The sequence below is a fragment of the Orbicella faveolata genome, unplaced genomic scaffold (genome assembly GCF_042242905.1).
Source record: "Orbicella faveolata isolate gen_17 unplaced genomic scaffold, um_ofav_v1 contig_2, whole genome shotgun sequence".
Taxonomy (NCBI): domain Eukaryota; kingdom Metazoa; phylum Cnidaria; class Anthozoa; order Scleractinia; family Merulinidae; genus Orbicella; species Orbicella faveolata.
In genome coordinates this window covers 24,545,176-24,567,511 of record NW_028301547.1, presented here as the reverse complement: position 1 = coordinate 24,567,511, position 22,336 = coordinate 24,545,176, and the positions used below count along the sequence as shown (strand labels likewise).

The following is a 22,336-nucleotide window of genomic DNA, read 5'->3' as shown; positions in this document are numbered from 1 at the left end:
CTCCATTTTCCCCATACATTTACTATACTTTTTGCCCTGTTGGCCCCCAAGCAAGATGGCGTCAGAAGCCGTGAAAAGCTTTTTTTTGACTGAGTACGTTTGGCTGTGCCCAAGATCCTCCTTGAACACCAACACAAAGATAACAAATGAATTGTTGTTGGGAGAGAAAATTCTAAGTAATTTTCAGCGATGTTTACGAGGCAATACGAAACCATTTGAAAAAGCCTGCTGGACTTTTTCAATGGCCTAATTTGACCTATTTTGGCCTATTTTAGTTTTCACAAAGTATAAACAAAAAAACACACCAAAGATCAATTCATCATGCTGAGTTTAGTGAATATTCGAAATTTCATAAGAATCTGGTGGAAACGCATGTAAATATGGGACCCCAAAATGGCCAATTTTTACAAAGAAATGTATGTTTACAAGGCAACACGAAACCATTTGACAAGGCCTGCTGGACTTTTTCAATGGGCTATTTTGACAATATCGCGTAGTTTCACTTTTTCTTAGTTTTCACAAAGTATAAACAAAAAAATAGCACCAAAGATCAATTCATCATGCTGAGTTTAGTGAATAACGAAATTTCATAAGAATCTGTTATACACGCATGTAAATATGGAACTCCAAAATGGCCAATTTTTTCAAAGAAATGTATGTCGGGGGGCAACGCTCGCTTCCTTGCGTACATTTCGTTATAAAGCTGGCCATTATAAAAAAAATTGAAACGCCTGACATGGTCAAGAAGGTCCATTCAATATCGTTTGACTTTCCAAGGTCACGTTCATGGTACTACTGTTGACAGATTAGTGAAGAAAATTCTGTAATCTGTAAGGTTATAATCGTGTTGAAAATGCTGTTGTTAATGTTAAATGTCAGCAGAAAAATGTATTCACTTTTAAAAAAGCGAAAATAAAGGTAATACACATAATGTTTGTGGTTATACAATTGGTTGTAAGGAGACTAAGCTTTTTGGCAATTTTTTTCGCCGTGATACTCCACGCTCTTTAATTGAATTTTGTCGCAAAATTGCAAAAACCTGGGTTCATTTTGAATCCACAAATTCATACTAAAAGTTCATCAATTAGGTACTGGGTTAGATCTGAAAGGTCCAACTACCCGCAACCCCTAGCTTATCAGAAAAGTGAACTGATAGTAAGTAAGTAAGCTTTACACTCGCTGTTTTTTCAAGTTTTCTGCTTTAGAAAGAAAAGGCAATGTTTTCCTCTCGAGTAGCTCCACTGAAATCAAAGCTTCGGTGTTATTGCACTTTTTTGCCGAAAAACCTAATCTCCCGACTTATCATTAAGATATTTCTTTTAATTTCCTGTCTTATTTGCTTCCTCACGTAAAGGTAATGTTAAGTACGGTAGCAAGAGGTTTGATATAATTGAATCTCTTGGGTGACTTTACCCGTTGCTACTTACCTTTTATTGCACACTTAACTGCTCTCTCGAACAGAATGAATGAACAAATAAGACACCGTTTTCCCAGCTTCTATATGTGTTTCTATACAGTGTCAAAGAGAAAACTATATCACCTTTGGAGAGTAATAAAACAAAATCCGCGAAAGCTATTGTGAACGTCAATCTCCACAAATAGGTCGTGATGATTCTTAAGTGCTGCTGCTAGACTGATTAAAGGATGGAAATCAAAAAGTTACCTGTTTTGTGGATGGTTTTGATCTGAGTATATCGTGGTTTAAGCTTTTCTCGCCCACTAAATATCACTATGAATTGAAGGCCAAATGGACTAGAAACTCAACTCAAGTGGTAAATTTCGGGAAATTGTTGTTAAACGTGTCTAGTTTTCATTGTCTGTTGCAACTTCCTGTTATTTGGTCAAGACTAAAAAACTTTATCACGCAACTGTTTCGAAGGTAGGTCAAATGCATGTTCAGTGTTTGCTCTATGACACGAACAAATCTTCAGTTTCTTTCTTTACATTAACGTCTTATTGCAATCCCGAGATGACTTGGGCAGGACCAGAGCAAACCACACTATTGATAAACGATTTCAGTGTTAATTTTTTACGATATGCATTGCTTGTAAGGCCCTATCTGATAGTTGACGGGATTGGTTTGTTTTCTATAAGCTATTTTGAGAAGTAAGACACTCTCGCTCCTCAGTTCCATCTATTTTCATGACTAGATGGTTATGATCATTACGATATCGCAGAGGTTCGCTTCATCTGCTATCGTGGCATCGTGGTCGCACCTTGACTTGATTCATTTGTCGATAAAAAAAAATCAGTCTAGAAATAAAGTGTAATAAAAAGTGAAGTACGACAGGAAGCAGCATTTTACTCATTTCGAGTTATGGTTCTTATCGCAATTTTGACGCAACTTAATTAGAAATTTTCATCTGCAAGTCTAGCTCTGCAATGGGACCAACTGACTTACAGGCAAGTTACGCATCCATGTCCAAATAGAGCAGAAAAAAGGGCTGTTGATTATTACAAGACGTCTTCAAAGAAATCTTTACTTAATCGGAGATCTTGAAACTTTTTTCACAATATGAGATAATTTTGCTTTGTTCAAGACGTCGTATGTCGTCGTTAAATCCACCCCGCATTTTCAATCAACCATCTTGGATTTTAATTTTTTTGTTCAGTTTTATCTTATGGACCATTACAAACTTGTTCCACAAATAAAAAAATTGTAAGCTAAGCGAAGAAGCGAATAAAAAGTAGCAGTATTCCCAGCGATTAAATTATAGGCTAACCTTGATTTAACAAAACGTGATAATTCGAGTGTCATCGACAAAGGTTCTTTTCGCATTTGAAAAACTTTGGAGGCTTGGCACACCTCTGCTACTAAGCATGCTGACAATAATTCTAAGCCGATCCCAAACCAGTATAGTATTCTTTTAAACAATATAATAGTCACCTAATTTACACATTTTTACTTTGCTTTTGTTCTTCTTATTATTTTTATCTCGCCTTTTCTTGCATATATTTTATCATTCTGCATTCCATTTTTATCCGTCGAAGGCTGTAGATTGACAGCCGAAAGCTCATGTTCTTTTTGAAATTTTTAGCCAGCGAAAATTTTTATCGTAATTAAAAATTTTGATAAACAGAAGTCAAATCGAAATGTCCAAATAGAACTCACATCAAAATGTAACACCCACTTAAATCTCAGAAGGTTTCATCTATCCTTACCCTTTTTGACCATGAACGTCTGATAATTAAGTGCGGCTGCTTAATCAAAATTTAATTCAAACATTCTCTGCCAGACACTTAAAAATCACGAAGAGCCTGAGGTAAGTATTTTAGTTTGTCTCATTACTTTGATGCCGCATATGGACTTGTAGAGGAACTTAACGTTTCGATGGCTTTGTCTGTTTTGCGTATTCTATATAATCTTAACTCAACATCTTCCTGACTCGAACAGCGCATCTGTTTTATGGGTCTTCTCTGACCTGGGAAGCATAGAATAAGACATTACTGAGTTGCTGTTACCTCTGTTTCAAAACTAGTCTTGGTGCATGCACACAACCTTTGTCTTGCAAATCAAACACATTTCCATATGAAAGGTTCTGCACCAGGACGGCTCGGTTTCAAAAAGAGGTTTAATTCGCCTTGCAGGGGCGGATCTACGATAAACGGTGATAAATGATAAATGGGCATGCTCCCCAGAAAATCTTTTGGATTTTAACACCCTTACTGTCGCCTTTCCTGGGTTTATGAAACATTCTGAAAAAAATTACCGATTTCCGTAAAACGATGAGTCCGCCCCTGTCTTTCTTTCTGTATTTAACTTGACAGATAACACATCGACTTAGACCAACTGTCTGTGCATCTTCGAGATAACGTCTGCCAGAAAGAAATCTCTCCGTTTAACATAAGTTTTATTTTCACAACGTTTTAGGTAAAAGACGCACGAGTCATGTGGTATTCTACGGAGACAAAGGCCGCTCAAATCGGTCTCACTGCTATGTTCTCAGTGCTCACAATCACAGACATTGCTGGTAATGCGATTGTATGCCTGCTGATAATTAAATTCAAAGACATGAGGTTGGTAACAGGGGAAGCATTTATTAAACAAAATAATCATTACGATAAGGGGTGGAGGGCTTGCATGATGCTTATCCGTCTGATACATTCTATTTTTATAGGTATATTGTTTTTCCGGTCGAGGCTGAATATTCTTATTTTTTTTACCGGTTTTAGGCTGAAAATATTCTTGTGAATATTCTTAGATTATAGCGTATGACATTTCCGTTTTCGAATGTATTTGTTGTCTGGATAGTGGTAATTTTGGAACCAGCCTAAAAGCATTAAAACCTGATAGGACGCACACAACTTCTTGCTGAAGTGCTATTGGCATTGAACATGCGGATCATGCTGTTTTTGTTACTTTTTTTGCCAGTTTTGCCTTTTAAAGAAAGGAAGAATTTTATACGATTTAGTTAAAAACATATAACAGTAATGTATTGTGATGTGAAGTATGTATGGAATAATTCATATTTGAACCGCAGTTGTGGATGAAAGTGAAGAATGATCATCGCAGTAAATTTTCCAATTTAAGTAACTGGAATGAAGAAGCCAGAAAGAAAGGAAAAAAAACAAAAACAAAACAAAAAACAAAAAACAAAAAAACGGAGGGATTCGAACCCGTGACCTCCGCGAATACCGGTGCGATGCTCTACCAACGGAGTTATGAAGTCACACATTAGATGTCTTCCCCTGAGGAGTGAAATGAAGCCCTGATGTTTTTTTCAGGCTTCTTCCTTCCAAATGCTTAAATTGGAAAATTTACTGAGATGATCATTCTTCACTTTTAGTACTGTATTGTATTTACAAATTTTCAACAAACAAAATTATATTTTTTTCCAAATCTCAGCCTCGGGTATATTCTTGAAATAATCTTAAAATTTCGCAAATTTAAGCCTCGATATTCTTGTAAAATACATTTCTATAAAAAAGAAAGAGTGTAAGGGAATGTGTGTCGTCAAATTTGTTGGCCATGGACACGACAAATGTGAAATATGAAATAGTATTTTAGTATAACAATTCAAGGGGCAATACGACGCAATATTTCAATTTTAACTAGACGCTTGCTGCGTGTACCCAGGCAGTCGTTATACTGAGAAGCACTAGCTATATTGCAATTGAGCCAAATGTTCTGCATTTGAAGTCGTACGAAATTCAATCGAATCGATGTGCTCAAGCTATTCTGCCTTTGATTGCATTTCTTGGAATCGATTAATAGCTTATTACTAGTTTGCAGGTCTTTAGGGAGTGAAATGAGTCAAGGTCTTTATAGCAGCCTATGAACGTTTCACCATAACTTTGGGAATATATAACCCATTATATCGCCTCGAAGCACCCCTTCAGTGCACTTGCATCATGTTTAACAAAATTAGATTATTAACTGACCATAGAATTAACTGGAATGTTACAATAAGGGATTAAAACCAAGGCCGGGGTTAAAACTGCAGAAGAATTCAAAAGGAGCATACAAACACAGAAACAAGTAAGCAAAACGCATGCAAAACAAAAAGTGATATGGATAGGCAAATTTGGAGTACATATTGAAACGGATTGAACTTGAAACTGACATCGCCCAGTGACTACTTTTAGATAATTTGTTAAAAAGTGCTATTTATAATGCTCGGAAATTATTCTTCTTCGATATGTCGTCGAGATTTTACCAATGAAAGACTGCTGCCTCAGCCAACTTGAAACTTAAAATGTTAAGTTCTATTTCCACAACTCAGAACTAACCATACCACGTATTGAACCGTTTTCAGAATTCCCATGAATTACTTAATCTTGAATCTGGCAGTAGCAGACATCATGGTAGCGTTGTTCATAGTCCCACGGTTCATCTTTGTCCACATTTTCAACCATCCAGACGGAATGACGGGCACAGTTCTGTGTAAGCTGTTGACTGGCGGTAATCTCATTTGGATTGGATCAGTCGCCACTGCCTTTACACTGGTTGTTGTCGCTATTGAACGATATCATGCGGTCATAAACTCGCACTCAAACCAAGGGCAGTTAACGGCTACAAAGGTTGAGGTGAGCGGCAAAGGAGACTGCAGATGTCCCTTCAAGAACGCACATATAGACCGGGAGAATATACTCCCAGAAAAATTGGTTGGTGGTGCGCAGCCCGCTTCCCAAAACCCTTACCCTATTCATGACCAAAACGGCTGAAAAACCATACCCTTTAGGGCCGCGCACACCCCTATATAGCCTATATAAGGGAGTACCCCCCGGGTAATACCAGCGTCGGTTCCCCCCCCCCAAAAAAAGTCTGAAATCTCTCCTTGATTGCAAAGGAAATGTGTTCATAAATATACATGGATGACAAATTACTCCTTAATTTTGGCGCGAAATTTCAGCGTTACCTAATTTATAATTTCACACTTGAAATTACAAAATTGCCATGGCAAAGTTTGCTGACACAATAAACGAATCAAAATCCCATGATTGTTAGGGTTATTTGTCAGCCATGATATTCAAAGGGAATCAAATGGTATACTCGTAAAATTAGGAAATAATTTCACTTTATACGTTTTGTCAAAATTCAAATTATTATAAGAATTTTGACAAAACGCGCGTAAAATTATTCCGTGATTTCACTCGTCACCATTTGATTAACCATACTAGTTTTTACCTCGGTAAATTTCTCCCCAAACCCTCCACATCATCACCTTTGTCTGTACTTTTCTGAAAAAATATTTTGATGAATATGTAAATTTACCTTTAAATAATGGTTGTCTTTCATCTCTTTAAAATATATATCTCCCGCAGTTCAAATCTGTGTTTCATTTTAGTGGCCTCTTTCACACCTTAATGGTTCTATGAAAGCATGCTTTAATACCGTTATTTGTTTTCAAATAATATATCAGCATACGAGCCAAGTGGCCCATCAGGCCGGAGCTTATCTTGGTTTCAGTAGTATGAAGTGACTGGGAGTGTTTCTACACCCCCCTGGATGGGTTGCTAGTCCATCGCAGGGTTACACCCCTCCAGCATTAAGTTCGCCGGTACCCATTTATACACCTGGGTGGACAGAGGCACTGTGAGAGTAAAGTGTCTTACCCAAGAACACAACACAATGGGTCCCCGGCCATGGCTCAAACCCGGACCGCTCGATCCGGAGTCGAGCTCACTAACCATGAGGCCACCGCGCCTCCACTTTTAAATAATAGTTAATGCTAACTAATCTCAATACTTCATGTCATTACAGATAATCGTTCCTGTGATTTGGCTCGTCGCGATTTTGTTCAATCTGCCTCTTCTGTTGACCATCTATTACAACAAACAGAGTGACTTCTGCATGCAGTACTGGCCTCAGAAATGGATGGTTAAAGCCAACACCATCGTATGGTTTTTGGTGACTGGAGTAATCCCAATCGTCCTGATGACCGTCCTGTATTCAAGAGTCATCAATGCTCTTTGGTTTCAGAACGAGGATAGTAGCGACAATGTTCGACAGGTAAGCATAAGTTCCACTGAGTCGTCATTTGACTCTTGCGACACTTAGCCATGGCTACACAGGAGAACATTTTAGTACGGATTTCAAGATTTTGCTGGATTTCCTCATTCTCGAGCTCTCGGCGGCCAAGAAGCTCTACCGCCGCCCAAATTTTACCACCACTCCAAGAAATCCTACCAGCTGCAGAGGCTACGAAGAATGTGATCATGACTTTCGTTTCCCCATGTAGATTGCCTCAGTAGAACTTTTCCAGATCGGTTTGCTTGGTTGAGAAAGCTCTTTCTGTATTATAAGGTCTGCTGGTTGTTACACTTGGTAAGTGAAGAATAAATGGTTTCTTCTTCGTATTCGGCTGAGAACAAAAATATATTCGATATTTACTAGAGTTCTCAGCGGTCGGGAATCCTGAATCCTTAAATCTGATTGGCCCATCGCGCGCGCTCTGGGCAGTCCTAATTTTCCCATCCGGACCCCGAGTACGGACCGCTCCGAAATTATTTGCTCTAAGTATTAAAGTATTATGTAGCTTTTCATGCCATGTCCTCATATGAGATAGTAATAATGTTTTCATTCTGTTTTAGGCAGTGCTAAAAATCCGACGGAGGGTCACCAAGATGGTTGTAACTGTGAGCGTTACCTTTGTATTGTGCCGTCTTCCTGCTTTGACAATGTACATGGTGAGTTACTTCAGTCCTTCACAAGTCTACAGTGACGTACTACACATACTGTCAGTTGCCCTGGTCACCCTTAACTCCGCCATTAACCCCTTCATATATGCCCTCGTGAACCAGCGCTTTAGACAGCACATCAAGGAGCTGATATGCTGTGTTGGTGCATGCAGAAACAACGTAACCGACGTTAGTCCAGGCATCACTGGAGTTCAGGATGGAAACCGAAACACTACACCTGTACAGATAATGGAGCTGCAGCAAGTGTCGCAAGCGGATTTACCCCCCTGATGTAGCTCATCTGAGTCTTACGTTTGCTATCACAAGCGACCGTATCCGTGTCAGTGAGAGCCCTTTCGTCTTGTTCAAGTTGATTCAAAAAGGCAGTGTGATAGTCATCAAGACCATTTCAGTCCGTTTTACGAGGTGTAGCTACATACACTCTCAATCGCTAGTAAGAACAATCGTAGAGAATATCGCAAAGCGATAACCCACCTTCATCGTGCATGGTCAGTGTGCGACCGATGGCCGATCCTTTGATTGATCCACAATCTTCCTCTGTTCTTTGAGTTGAAACATATTCTCTTCCCCTTTAATAGCGAGTATTTGTATCAAGATTATAATGTGGAAAATGGAGGTCAGTGCCTTGAGCTTGCAAGATGATGTAGCAGCGCGCAATGCATCCAGAGTAAAAAAGTAACTTCCTGTCAATTGTGTGCCGATGACAGCATTTTTTATTGTTTTGTTTAGTCTTAGGTGTCTTTAAGGTAGTTCGGATCCTTTACATAAACCTTATAGGCTTCCCTGGGCTTCCTTGCCTTATGCGTTGATAGTTTGTAAACATATTTATAAATAGCATAAAAAAAAATAAATAAAAAATAGGCGAAATCCTAATATACCCTACCTCTTCAGTTCCATCTCTTTTTATGGAATTTTGGCAGAACGAGTAAATGTTGAGGAACTCGAACCGCAGGCGAGCTGAGTTTTCTGCAGCTTTTTCGAGTTCTCCCAAACTTTCTTGAGTGTTCCCATGAACTATGTCCTGAACTTTTTCCTCGTGAACTATCACGCATAGAAATTGAGAGCGAATAACCTAATTGTCTAAGTATGAATCTACAAATCCTTCAAAACTTTATCTTAATCTCGGTAAATCCTCTTCACAGACACTTCGAAAATGCGAAGACGCGACCGTCACTGTTGTTTACAACCACACTATCTATTAAGCAATTAGATTATGAGCTCGAGATTTCTATCGCGTGATAGTTGACGAGGGCGCAACCCGAGTCAACTACCACGTGTGGAAATCGAGGGCGAATAATCTAATTGTATTATTATAAATTTACTAGTCGTTCAAAACTTTGTCTAAATCCTCTTCACAGACACTTCGAAAACGCCAAGAAGCGGTCGCCAGCTCGTTAACAAGCGCACACTGCTACGCTACTCATATCTATCACAGAATTACTGGTTTTCAGTGTCACGCTATTCAAAATAGATCAAAATAATAATCAAAGCCGGTTAATAGATAAAGTCCAGAATCTGGGAAATGAAAGAAGGTAAATATGCAAAGACTCTCGCCAAAATTCTGGTCACAGCAATTTTTCTTATGCGAGATATGCGGAGAAATGTTCTTCCCAAATTTATAGAGATTTGTATGGAGACGCCATGCTGGTGCCCATCCGTATGGGCACCAACATGGCGGCCGGAAACCAACAGAAACATCTGTCACTGAGTTTTGCTACAAAAGCGTGAATTTATCCCTCGAGAAACTCTAATACATTAAAATAATACTTTTTCTGAGACATGAACTGTTCAGATAGCCAAGTTCCCCGAAATAAGACACTTTTTTAACCATCATGACAGCTCTCTAGGCCGTCATGTAAATGCCGCGTCACGCAAAAGCTGAGAAATTCAAGCGTAGTGTATCACAAAAACAAGAACCCTTTCGGAGCAAAAATTTGTATGAATATTAGTTCTCAGCTGCTCTTATACATCATTAAAGTAAAATCTCAGAAAGATCAATAGTTTTGTAGTTCGAATTTTAGTGACGTCATGTGAAAACCAGCTATAGATAGTGAGTAGCGTAGCCAATCAGCGAATGGCATTCGTGATAGAACGCTAGTAGATTTATACTAAAACAGAATAGACGTGCGCAGCGTAGGCAACGAGAGAATGGCATTCGTGATAGAACTCTAGTAGATTTGTACTAAAACTCGATAGAAACACGGATAAAATGCTCCCCTTATCTTTTAGCCGGAAATTACCGCGAGGAAAAGAAAGGAAAATCATGCATTCGTAACAAGATGAAAATTCTCTTCGCACGCTGAAATAACATTACTTACATTTACAGGTTTTCACTCTTTAGGCGCTTTTCATCCTTTTTATCTAAATTAGTCCAAGATAGTATGTCTGAGGTGGAGGCTGTTTTTCATAAATAGGACCGTCCTTTTCTCCGTCTTTTGAAGCTGACGTGCTGTGGATCGTGTGGGCCTCCCCCGTCACAAAAGGCAAGAAAAAAAATCCCGGTCTGAACAGAACTAAGAACTTCAAATAGCTTTATTGACGCTGAGACGGCCGTAAAAGACACTTAGCCCTTCAATCTTTTGCACTCGCTTGGCCATCAACTCTCACTTCTCACTTGACAATGCACGAATATCAAAACAAAACAGAAAAAGAAAGAACAGAAGAACTATTGATTTCCATCTCTTTGAATTTTTAACCTTCAGAAATACGTTCTAAGAGTGGACGAGAAATCTTGTTCATTTGACAGGCAGACCATGTCAGCTCCCGTTGGCGTATTAGTCAATTTGCATTCTCATTTATCAACTCGAGTTTCTGATGATAAGGCAAATGACCTGACCGCCTTATATCTTGTCCACACTACGTCGGACAAAAATTTGACAACGCAACTTTATTTCTACGGTTCAGGCCTAGCGTCCACTCTAATTTGTCACGAAAACTAAGCATTTCGAGAACGTTCTTCAAACAGGAGGAATTTGAAAAAGCCGGCTTTCATTTGCTTTTAATGTGGACGGAAAACATTTTGAAAGCTGAGCTTTTTGAGAACGATGGCATCACGATTATTATGTGTGATCTCCCTCAGTCCCGAGGTTTCCTAAAATACAAATCCAAAATGACTATACTGATTGCTGCGTTTTCAAATTTCTCTGGCGTGGTGTAGGCTCGATTACGTCTCCTCTCGGGGAGGAACGTAGACTCGGGACTCGAGAAAGCGGCGGAAATCGAGCCTAGGCCTGGTGTGGACGGGGCCTCACCCAACATTATTGGCTTAAATTTCCCCTTCTCTCAACAAAAATATTAGACATGAAAAAAGAAAAAAAAAAGACACGTAGAAAGGATTCAGTTCATTTAATTTCGTGAAGTTGTTACTGAAGTAAGATTATAATAGCAATGAAAGTACTTTTTGAAGTCACCGCCGTTGGAGTCTGCGGAATGTAAAACTAGTCAATTTTATTTATTTGTCCTGCAGGCAATGTCAACGTGCTGCGATTCACGCCAAGATATTTGTTTATTCTATTCATGATAAGATGAAAAAGAGTCGGAAAAGAGTTCTAATTGAGTTCTATGGCAAAATTGTATACTGAAATGGAAAAAAAAAAAGGCGTTTTGTCTTCTTCTCAGAAAAGTGTTACGAAGGAAAAGACATTTTCAGCGTACGATTTGAATTGTCGCTAACAAATTATACGTTTTCTTGGAGAGAGGCTCATTTGTGTGTGCTCAGTGTAGTTTATCTTTGCGACATGCCGCTGTATACATTCTTCGTAAGAACACCTCATCACTAAGAGATATCTCATCACAGCAATTATGAAGCGTACTTGCGAAAATATCACATTGACAATGTAGTAGTTTTTCTCATGTGAACGAAAACGTCGTTGACAGAAAAGTAATGACACTTGTTAAATAAGAGATAAAATGCTAGTTTATCGTAAGCTTCCCTCAACCTCCCTATTCCTTACCTGAGCATTTTGTGAATTTGCTTTAACTACCCAGGAATTATGTAAAAATACATGGATTTCGGAGAACAGGAGAGAGATACAGCAAGAGTAAGGTGTCTTTCCCAATAGTATAACACATATATACTTTTCGGTCAGTGCTCGTATCCCGGAGTCCAAGGGGCTCATTATTAAATCACTGCGCCATTTTTTTTTCCTATTCCAATTCAGTTGAAATAGTTGATTTGAGAAGTTGAAAATTGCTCAGTAGTTTATGACAAGCTAAATTAATCAATGACTTGATATTTCTTTGTTTAAAAGTGTCGTTTCCCAGGCACATGTTTAACTAAGACGAAAGGGAGTCAAATACAGTGGAAGTCAGCTCATTACAAATTACGTAATGACTAGCTGTGATGACCACTGGCGAATCTCGGTTAAAACGAACTACAACAATGCCGATAGGAGGTTTTAGCTCAAGCAGTTGTCATAAACTGCTTTACATAAAAAAAAGAAAACTCTATATCAGTACGTGGGCATTATTAAGAAAAAAAAAAAAAAATTCCTCGTAATAAGGAACTGAAGTTGTTAAATTAAAGTACGTATGTTTGTTTGTCCTTGACACCTGAAAACCTATTGTGATTGGTCGACCGCTTGTTGCACGAAAGCCCCGTTGCCGTGCAACCGATTGTAGCCAATCGGGTTTCATGATTAATTCGAAGTTTATTGCGTACCAAATTAACGTGTTGTGCAATCTTTCGGATGTTTATGTACTCACTCGCAATGCTTTAGTACCGTGTAATCAAGAATTTTGAGTACTCGCGATTTGGAAATCATGTACGATCCTGGAGGAATAATAAGTTCCCGACACAGATCCATTCTCTTCCAAATTTCTTCGCAGCCAAACTTGAAAAGGCATCGTCGTCAGTAAAATGGCTATTCAAGAATTTGGTTGTCTATTTAAGAAAATATTTGTCAAAGCCAACGCTAATAAAGTTATTAAACAGAGCGATATTTAAGTCATGACTTCGAAAGTTCCGAGCTCAAATTGATTCCAGGCGATCACTGCTGATCTGAGTTGATTCCATTCCCGTTGCTTCTTCAGCGAAAGGTAAGTATATTTCAATCCAGTTTTCTGTGCCTTTTTCCTTGATTGTTCAGCTCGAGCTCATCAAAAGAGGACCGGATTTATTGAACGGTAGCTAATCGTAGAAAATACAAAGTTTCCAAGGTTCGAAAGGCTTGTTTTAAGAAACATCTATTCAGTCCAAATTGGTTTTGCAGCATCTCTTTGAACCATTAAGCCCACGAGCTGAAAGGTGAATGGCATCTCGTTTCGGGTCAAGTTTTTGGACAACCTGTTTTTAAAGAGTTCAAATCACTTTTTTGATCAGATTATGAAAATAACATTCTTCGAAAGAACACCTCGTCACCGTCGCTAAGAGAAATATCTTTTAAGACCTGTAACCCTTAAATCGCTTTCTAAGACTCGTTCTCCCTCTTGAGCTTCAAGCCCTTCCTTGAGATTTGAACCCACTCAAATTTTAAGAGTCGACCGTGGTTTTCGCTCGTTTAAAAGGCAGACAATGACAACTCCTTCTAACTACTCAAGCCGCACCCGGATGATATAAAGTTGAAGATCAAACTTTCGTGTAACTCCTATCTACCAACCCTGGTAGACGCTGGCTTTAAGGTAAAAAATATATAGCTAAAGCCAGAAAGAAAAAGAAACCTATGGCAAAAGCAAACTTTTAAGCAGCTAGCCTTAACCGACCCAAGAGTTCGATTTCGATAGTTCCTTGTTGAGGTTGAAACGAAGATTTCACGGCAGAGTTGATTTCCATGGTTTTTTCGTTAAAAGGATAGTCGTTTTTCGTCCCATTTTAGGTTTTCTTCTGTTTACAAAAGGCGACCGGCCTTACATTATCTAAGACACAAAACCTCTTGTAATGTTAGAGAGGCGTTACAGAAAACGACTTTTATGCGATCACTATATGTACTAGCTGGGACTATAGTTTTGCAAAATTCTACAATAAATGTGCGAATGACCTGTTAGGCCTGTAAGCAAAGGTGAAAAGGTTTTTCTCGTCGGTTAATGCACGTGACTCTTCAACCCTATGCGAGACCTAAGGCTGGACCGGGAAAGGAACTTTCGAGGTACCCACCAACTTTGAACCGTTGTAACTGAAGCGACGAACTCCAAAATTTAGTGACCATTCCTGACATATAATTGTTTGAGAAATTTCAGCAAGAGCCTGGTTGAATCAACGATCGTAATGTTTCCATGGCAACCGTATTTCAGAGAGGCATGTTTTTCAAATTTCGCTGATTTCCCTGAATTTAACGAGAATGTTACTTACACCTTTAAAACTACTTCTTAGATACTCTCGTTATTTTTTGTTTATAAATCTTGAAATCCAGGATGGCTGTTCAGAAGTAATGAGGTATTTTCTTAAAAGAAAGAAAGAAAGAAAGAAAGAAAGAAAGAAAGAAAACAAGAAAAGTCTTATTTCCCCTTTTTCGTGCAGGCACGGTCTCGAGCTCGAGAGCTCTCTTCGAGTTTGAACCTGCTCAAATCAGTTTTAAGAGTGGGTGAAGGTAGCTCTTCTTCATTTGACCAGACCATGTCAGGTCAACCTTAGTTTGCTTACTTCTCGACTTGCGCCTTCTCGTCCATCAGTTCGCGTTATCGATGGTCAGTGGAACTCGGACCTGATCATCGTACTTAAAAGTTTTGGTTCAAAACCCACTCCTCCTAACAGGAATAATCGAAAATGTCCTAACAGGAACAGTGGAAAATGAAAGAGAAGTAATAGGAAGAAACTGGAAATTATAAAGCATGTCAAAGTGCTTTTTGAAGCTAGCGCCTATATTGACTTTGGACTATGTACAATGAAACACTTGTGAAGTTCCGCGATTCACGCCAGGATATTTGTTTATTTCATTCTTGATGTCATGAAAAAGAGTCCAAGGAGGGATCGAATTAGGTCAAGGCGAAATTGTATGCTAAAACGGTTATAATCTCTACGACTGGAACAAAAGCAGTGTCCTTTGGGAATAGTGTGACGGAGAAATTGGAAAAGAGTTCTTCAGCGTATGATCTGAGTTGCCGGTATAAATTTATACAGTTAATTGCCCGGAGAGAGGCTTATTTGTGTGTGCTCAGTGATGTTAATCTTTTCGACATGCCGCCGTGTACATTCTTCGTAAGAATACCTCGTCGCTAAGAGATATCTCATCACAGCAATTATGAAGCTTACTTATGTAATATTAGATTGACACTGCAGAAATTTTCTTACGTGAACGAAGACTTCTTTGACAGCAACGCTGTGATTCTTCTTAAATAAGAAAATAAAACTTAGTCTATCAGAGGTTGCTCTAACCCTCCCACCCCTCCCCCCTCACCTGGGCATTTTGTTAAGCTGTTTTTACCATCCAAGGATCATCAAACTAAAAAATTGCGAGACAGAAAGAGGCGCTACAAGAGTAAGGTATCTTGCCCAATGGTATATTAATAAACACAAACTTTTCGCTCAACGCTCGTACCCCGACCGTTCTAACCATTATACATCACCGCGACTGTTTTGTTCGAATTAGCTGAGATAAGCAAGTTAAGTAAACTGATTTAACAGATGAAAAGTTATTTGAGAAGTTTAAAACAAGCTAAAGCAATTAATGACTTAACATTTCTTTGTTTAAAAGTGTTTCCCAGGCACTTACTCAAATAAGAAAGTGTATCAAATGAAGTTTGCTTATTACAAATTGCATAACGACTAGTTGTCATGATCGTTCGAGAATCTCGGTTAAAACGAACTACAACAATGTCGAAAAGACCTCCCTGCGATCCACAGCCGTAGATTGCATCTACAAATGTAACCAATCACCTTTCAGGATTATTTCAAAGTCTATTGCTTTCCTGTATAGTTGATGTTTATATTATCATTCGTAATACTTTAGTCGTGACCGTGAAATTAAGAATTTTAAATTCTTGCGATTTCTGATCTGGAATTCATATATTCTGGAGGAAGCTAAATTATTCTCAGTTCCGACACGGATCTGTTCTACTTCAAACTCCTTGCCTGCCAAACTTAAAACACAACGATCGTCATTGGTAACTAGGCTATTCAAGAATTTCCTGTAATTAAAACTGATTGTGTACTTTAATTTAAAAAAATATTTGTCAACGCCCTTGCTAATAAAACCGATAGAGCAATATTTTACGACATAAAGTCGATAGTTTCGAGGTCAAATTGACTCGACACGATTACTGCTGAATTGATTCAAGTCCCTTTGCTCTTTCGCCAAAGGTAAGTATATTTCAAGTTTTCCGGTACTTTAATTTATATTTTCTTTAGTTCATAAAAGGCTTTTGAGAACCTATTGTGCAATCCAAATCTACCCTACAGTTTTTCTTAGCGGGTTTTGCAGCAACTTAACAATGCATGCATGGCATGGGCATTTATTTTTTGTTAACTTCGATATACCTATTTTTGAAGACTTCAAATCACTTTTTTGATTCTAAAAATGACAGCAAAAGACCTTTAACCCTTTCACTCTCATTCGCGCCGTCGCGCATTGACTCAGTGTCGCGGGCTCCCTTTAAATTTGCTAAAGAGTCGACGCGGTGTTTTCGCTCCTTTGGAAGCCAGACCATGTCAGCTCCCGTGTGTTACTCGACCCGCATCCAGACGATAAAAGTCACTAAACTAAGCTAAAGCTTAAGTCACTAAACTGCATGAGTAAACTGTTTAGCAGCCAACGCCTTTATTAACGCATGCAAGAGATTGCTGAATTCTTACTTGCGATTTCATTGTAATGTATGTTTGCTTCCCTTGATTGAATGAAACGATTCGGATGGCTTATAAGGAAAAGAGTATTTCTGCGCAACACGTCGTTGAAGAAGACTCGTTTGACGGAGGTAGAGTGATACTAACAGAGGGTGAGATATGCGACGAGAATATAAATCCAAATTGTTAATATGCCTAAACAAAAGCAGGCAAGGTTGCAAATACCAAAACATGAAATCATTTTGTACACGCTTTCTGCACCAAATTAGAAAAAATCAAGATACTAAGACATGTATCATTAGCAATCATTGAAAAATGTAAATTTCCGAGTTGATGCTCTTCTAGAATAGATTGATAGTCGACCAATGTACTTCACACCACTTAACCCTTTCCTAAATGTTTTACAACGTTCCTTAATTAAACAATCCATCGATTCGAATTGTTGGTACCAACCGATTTATACTCGTGTATGGCGAGAGACTCTCCTAGAGTGACGTGTCCTTAGCTGAACAGAAACAACCCAGCAGGAGAACATCACAACAGCATTGTACATTGCTTAATTTTCAGTCACTTTTTATCTTATTTCGGACAAATTTCGGACAAAACTTTCGGACACTGTGATGAAACACGAATTAGACAGAAGCAACATCTGTGAAAATGATAGTCTCACTGCACCCTCAAGGTTTTTGGAGATATACCGAGGAGAAAATAACACAGTTCTATCAAGCCGTTACGTATACCTACGTTACGTATACGTACGTTACGTTTCTCAACTAGAGTTCGCCCCACAAAGGAAACTAAGAGCGTTGGAGCTACAAATAATTTTATACTGTTCTGAAAATATTTCGGACGCTTGAAAACTTCGGACGGTTATATTTTCAGACACGTTTTTAGTCCGAAATTAATATCGTCCGATATTTTTTGGCAATGACGTATCTTCACAGTTCGGAGTCTAGTAGAGCGGCCACCGCCAACAGGAAATATTCGGACCCGAAAAAATTCATCTAAGAAATTTTGCGGGCTAGATGTGCCCAAACGTATAAGGAAATTACAAATTCTGTGCTATCAAGTATCTTTTTAAAGTACCCATACGTTTTTTCTCTGAGATAATAGAATACTATCCAAACAGTTCAGGTGTGAATTTGTCGCTGTTCTCTAATGCAGGTAAACTGAGGTAAAACATGGCTCGCTGGGTTATCAAGTGTCTCTTCCTTGCTGCATTATTGTCCATCACTCTGGGTGCCAAGCTCGTTTCAGACAGCAAGGAGAACGAATCCAAAGACAAGCGTGTGACTGTCACCAACAACAATAACAATAACAACAACAATAACAACAACAATAACAACAATAACAACAACAATAACAACAACAACAACAACAACTGGCAGGCGAATCAAATAAACGGGCCTCTTCTTCAGTTTCAGTGCCCGAGAGGTAATGACAGATATTGTGTATTAACTATAGTACAACCTTTTCCCCAAGGCGCTATTCCCTTTAAATGTGTGGCCCTTCCTACATTTGAAGGAAAAAACGCCCTGGGGATTGGACGAGTTTGCCCTGGGAACGAGTCTGTAGGTAGTGCTGGCCAAAATCATTGTGGATTACTTCTGGCCAGTTCTTTCCATGAGACTCGCCTGCAGGCCGAGATCATGGTAGTTGTATTCAACAGAACCGAGTCTAACACTTGGTAACGATGATTACAAATATAAAATAATTCTTTGCAGGTGCGATAGTAAATTGCCAATTTTGACTGCTTGTTGATTGGAAAAAAAAAAGCGTTTTGAGGGGTGCGACAAATGGCTGTGTGGATAACTTTTTTCAGTCACATTCACTTGAATAAGTTTCGAATGTTTCTTGGTATTAGAATTGGCATTGGTACTGGTATTGGGGGTAAAAAACCGTGAATATCAGAAGAGGTCCTGGTGGCTTATACACCCTGGATGAAAACTTCTGCCAGGAAACTTCCCTCTGAAAAAGAATTGCGGTTGCTTCATTTTCATACTCATTTTTAATTTTGATTGTGATTGAATTGTTTCCAGGACAGTCTGTCTCTCAGATTTGGATCGACCCAAGTGGAAAATGGAACGTTCTGTGCACCCCGAGCCAGGCTACCTGTAACCGGTATCGATAACATTTGTTCCAACTCCTATTATGGAACGGTGGCCTCATAGCTAGTGTGATCGTCTCCGGATCGAGCGATCCGGGTTCGAGCCCTGACTGGGGACAATGTGTCGTGTTCTTGGTCAAAACACTTAACACTAACAATGCCTCTCTCCACCCAGGTGTATAAATGGGTACCGGCGAACTTAATGCTGGGGGTGACCCTGCGATGGACTATTATCCCATCCAGGGGTAGTAGAAATATTCCTAGTCCCTTCATGCTACAGAAACCGGGATAAGCTCCGGCTTGATGAAACACTTGGCTCGTATGCAGACTTTGCCTACCTACCTATTGTGATACCATAATTCAATAGGCTATTTTCGATATATTTTAATTCTAACTTCACTACGAGGTTAGGCAAGTGAAGTAGTATTCGCGTCTGGCGTGTGCGCAAAAGCCCCAAAAGTGCAAATTTGTCCCAAGCCTTTAGTCCATGATTGTAGGCTGGCTCTTCTGCGAACATCCCAATCAGGACGTTATAACGAGATCGATTTGTAAGACCGGTTAATGATCGTTTTCAGCACCCTGTTCGCGCTTTATACCCAGCTTGAGGCCCCATTAGAGGGGGATAGTGGCTCTGCGTATCCCTCATTCCGTCAATTGTTGGCCTAAAATTTTCGTACTTGATATCCTGGTATATCTGTTTTAAATATCCCATTCGCCATTAATAATTCACCCAAATATTCTGTATCTAAAAAATGTCACAACCGTGAAGGAGGTTTGGATAGTGGAAGAGGTTTCGGTCTTAATTAGCATAGATCTTGATGATTTTACTTCTCCGTTTACTCCTTAGTTTTTGTTTCGATTGAGAAGAAATATCAAACACTCGAGACAGTGTTTCATCGGCTATCCAAACACCTCGAATCTCGGCAAAAATATTCCGCTGTACATCGTAATTTCAACTCTCCTCTCGGATTTGGATATCCCGATGAAATGGTGTCTCTCGTGTTTGATATATTACATCCCGTATCCCGAACACCCCTAGGACCTCCGTTTCGCCCGCTTCCCGTCCCGTTATTGCGCAGGTTATGGCTACTGTATATAAACAGAAGTCTCTGAATCGCAGTTTTATAACGTCCTTGTTTTCTGCTCTTCTGTTTTAGTTATTGCGTCTGGTATTTCCAAAATTGCCACCTGACGACCACACCGATCGGATAAAGAACCAGTGTTATCAGCAAAACCGCACACAAGTAGTTTAGAAGCTATGTGGGTAGACTTGATTATGTAGAAAGTTAGAGGCAAACCAGAGGATGTCTGAATCCGCTTAGATTACTGAGTATATACCCGGGAGTATAGTGCGGGTTCGTGGTTTCCTGTCTTAATTATAGGTACAAATGTTTTGATTCAACGCGTAAATTCAATGTGACAGGGTAGATGTGATTTTAAAGATCCTTAGTTATATCCTCACCTGTTGTAAGTTAGAGGGAAAATTAAAGTAACTAAAAGGGAAATGTTATAGTCAGTTAAAGGGAAAGCACTACATGGCTGGTAGTTAATTTTACGGCATAATTAGCAGAAAAAATATTTTGATTCTGGGCCTGGCAATTAAACTATTAAAAATAGTGAACTCAACGCGTTGGTGGTAAAGCGTAACATATTTCAGTTGTCGCGTGCCCTTCACACTTTATTTATAACCTGATTATCATCGTATTCTTAGATCTACAGACCTTACCACAAATTCGGAGAAGTACTCCCGAAATTTTCGTTAGGGGCGATCGACCTGCTTTCTCAACTCTAATCCTATTTCAGACCAAACTACGTGTGTTTGTTAGAGACCAAAACTTACGATGTTATTTCTGATCTCTAAAAGCAGAACACGTCTCTAATACGCGCCCTTAGCAATACAGGAGAGGCTTCCATTTGTGAAAACATTTGAGAAACGCCTAAAATTTCTACAATGTTAATGGACAAACTGAAAATAGTTCCTGTATAAAAACACACCTTATTCCAGGTTGTCGCATACCTACAAAAAATAGATGTGAGAGAATACCTCTCGAGACTACTAATACAAATTTAGTCTCTTATCACAAGCTTCTTTCTCCTTTTTATCCGTTTTACACTGTAGTATGAAGTATTATAAACAATTAGACAACGAACTCAAGGGCTCATTAACAACAGATAGCTTTCAGCAAGACGCAGTTCTTGTTCTCAAGACTATTTTCTTTTTACGCGATCAACTCGTGACGTTTTCTTTAGAGATCAACCATTTACTGCTGTATATGTTGCGTTGATAATAAAATCACTCGTTGAGTTCAAAAAACTCATGCCTGATCAATTCTGTTGCATTGGTAACGATCCCGTAAAGCAACAATAAACACGCTGACACAATCCCTTAAGAAAGAGCGGCCTGTGAAATGTAGTTTGCATCAGTGTCCGTTTAGTCCAGGAACAACTCAAACGATTTACAGTCTTCACAGCGAAAGGAACGCTAGCGGTCGGAAGGAGGGGGAACGGGTGGGAGAGCAGCATCGTCTCTTATTCAGTTTTGGTTTTTAGCACTTGTTCAACTAACCCAACGCCCAAAACAGTCTCTGAAAGCGGTCTCTTGGTAGCGTCAAGCTAAACATGAGGTCTAAAAAGCCTGCTGTTTCCCCAGAGGAAACTCTCAAACAAACACTCGTCGACAACGTGCGGATGGTGAGTCCCTAAGGCTACCGAACTCTCGATTTGTGGGTGTAGGTGAAGTACGCTATGCTCTTTCATGTTGATTGGCAAAAGGTTAATTCAAAAGATTTAGACAATTATAGCCCGCAGAGCACGGTTCTACCACGCTAAAGCGTCTGTTCCACAAGCAAGAAAATAATACGAAAACAGAAGAAACTTATTTTCTCTTGACGAAAAAAATAAGGTACACCCGGCTGGCAAATCGTGTTCTTAAAAACTTTGTTATTGGACCCGTAGGTTTTCTTTGCAGAACTAACCATGCGATAATTAATAAGTCCAACGCCACAACAACGAAAGAACAATTCCAAACAACTAGGCCCCGATGTCCCCTAGTTTAAACCCAGAGAGCCCATCATTTCGCACGGCATAGTGTATATCTATGCCATCACTGCTAATCGGTCACATCCTTCAAGAAGAGTTTAAGCGGAATTTCGTTGCCTGAACAGAAGAGTTGACAGAATTTTGAGCGGAAAACACCACGATTTAACTCGTCGCCATGTTACGAGCAGAACCAGTCTCCAAAACATGTTTCCAATGCGAAAACTTGCCATGTCATACAGCCTTGAATATCATAGTCATATTTCAGTATTCTGCGTTTTCACTGGCTTCAATCGTTTAACTCTCGTAACGAGAAACTTCACTAGGGTTCTCTAGCA

The 22,336-nt window shown here is 39.2% G+C and overlaps 2 protein-coding genes across 4 annotated transcripts; both read left to right on the top strand.

The window, feature by feature from the left end:
• The first annotated feature begins 1,667 nt into the window (after positions 1–1,667).
• On the top strand, positions 1,668–9,015 carry LOC110060283 (tachykinin-like peptides receptor 86C). Of its 2 annotated transcripts, XM_089288995.1 has the most exons (5): positions 1,668–1,879; positions 3,872–4,017; positions 5,757–6,027; positions 7,205–7,453; positions 8,035–9,015. In XM_089288995.1, exons 2-5 carry the CDS (start codon positions 3,890–3,892, stop codon positions 8,410–8,412), a joined length of 1,026 nt encoding a protein of 341 aa, XP_089145121.1. In that variant the 5' UTR covers positions 1,668–1,879; positions 3,872–3,889; the 3' UTR covers positions 8,413–9,015. The 2 variants fall into 2 exon arrangements, with proteins under 2 accessions (XP_089145121.1, XP_089145122.1); XM_089288996.1 differs by lacking the exon at positions 1,668–1,879 and having other exon boundaries at positions 3,354–4,017.
• A 4,080-nt stretch (positions 9,016–13,095) lies between these two features.
• LOC110060225 (uncharacterized) lies at positions 13,096–21,276 on the top strand. 2 transcript variants are annotated; one of them, XM_020766973.2, is made up of 4 exons: positions 13,096–13,179; positions 18,020–18,289; positions 18,895–18,976; positions 20,120–21,276. In XM_020766973.2, the coding sequence occupies exons 2-4, from the start codon at positions 18,037–18,039 to the stop codon at positions 20,172–20,174; spliced, it is 390 nt and encodes a 129-aa protein (XP_020622632.1). In that variant the 5' UTR covers positions 13,096–13,179; positions 18,020–18,036; the 3' UTR covers positions 20,175–21,276. The 2 variants fall into 2 exon arrangements, with proteins under 2 accessions (XP_020622632.1, XP_089145140.1); XM_089289014.1 differs by lacking the exon at positions 13,096–13,179 and adding an exon at positions 16,288–16,375.
• Positions 21,277–22,336: the final 1,060 nt, after the last annotated feature.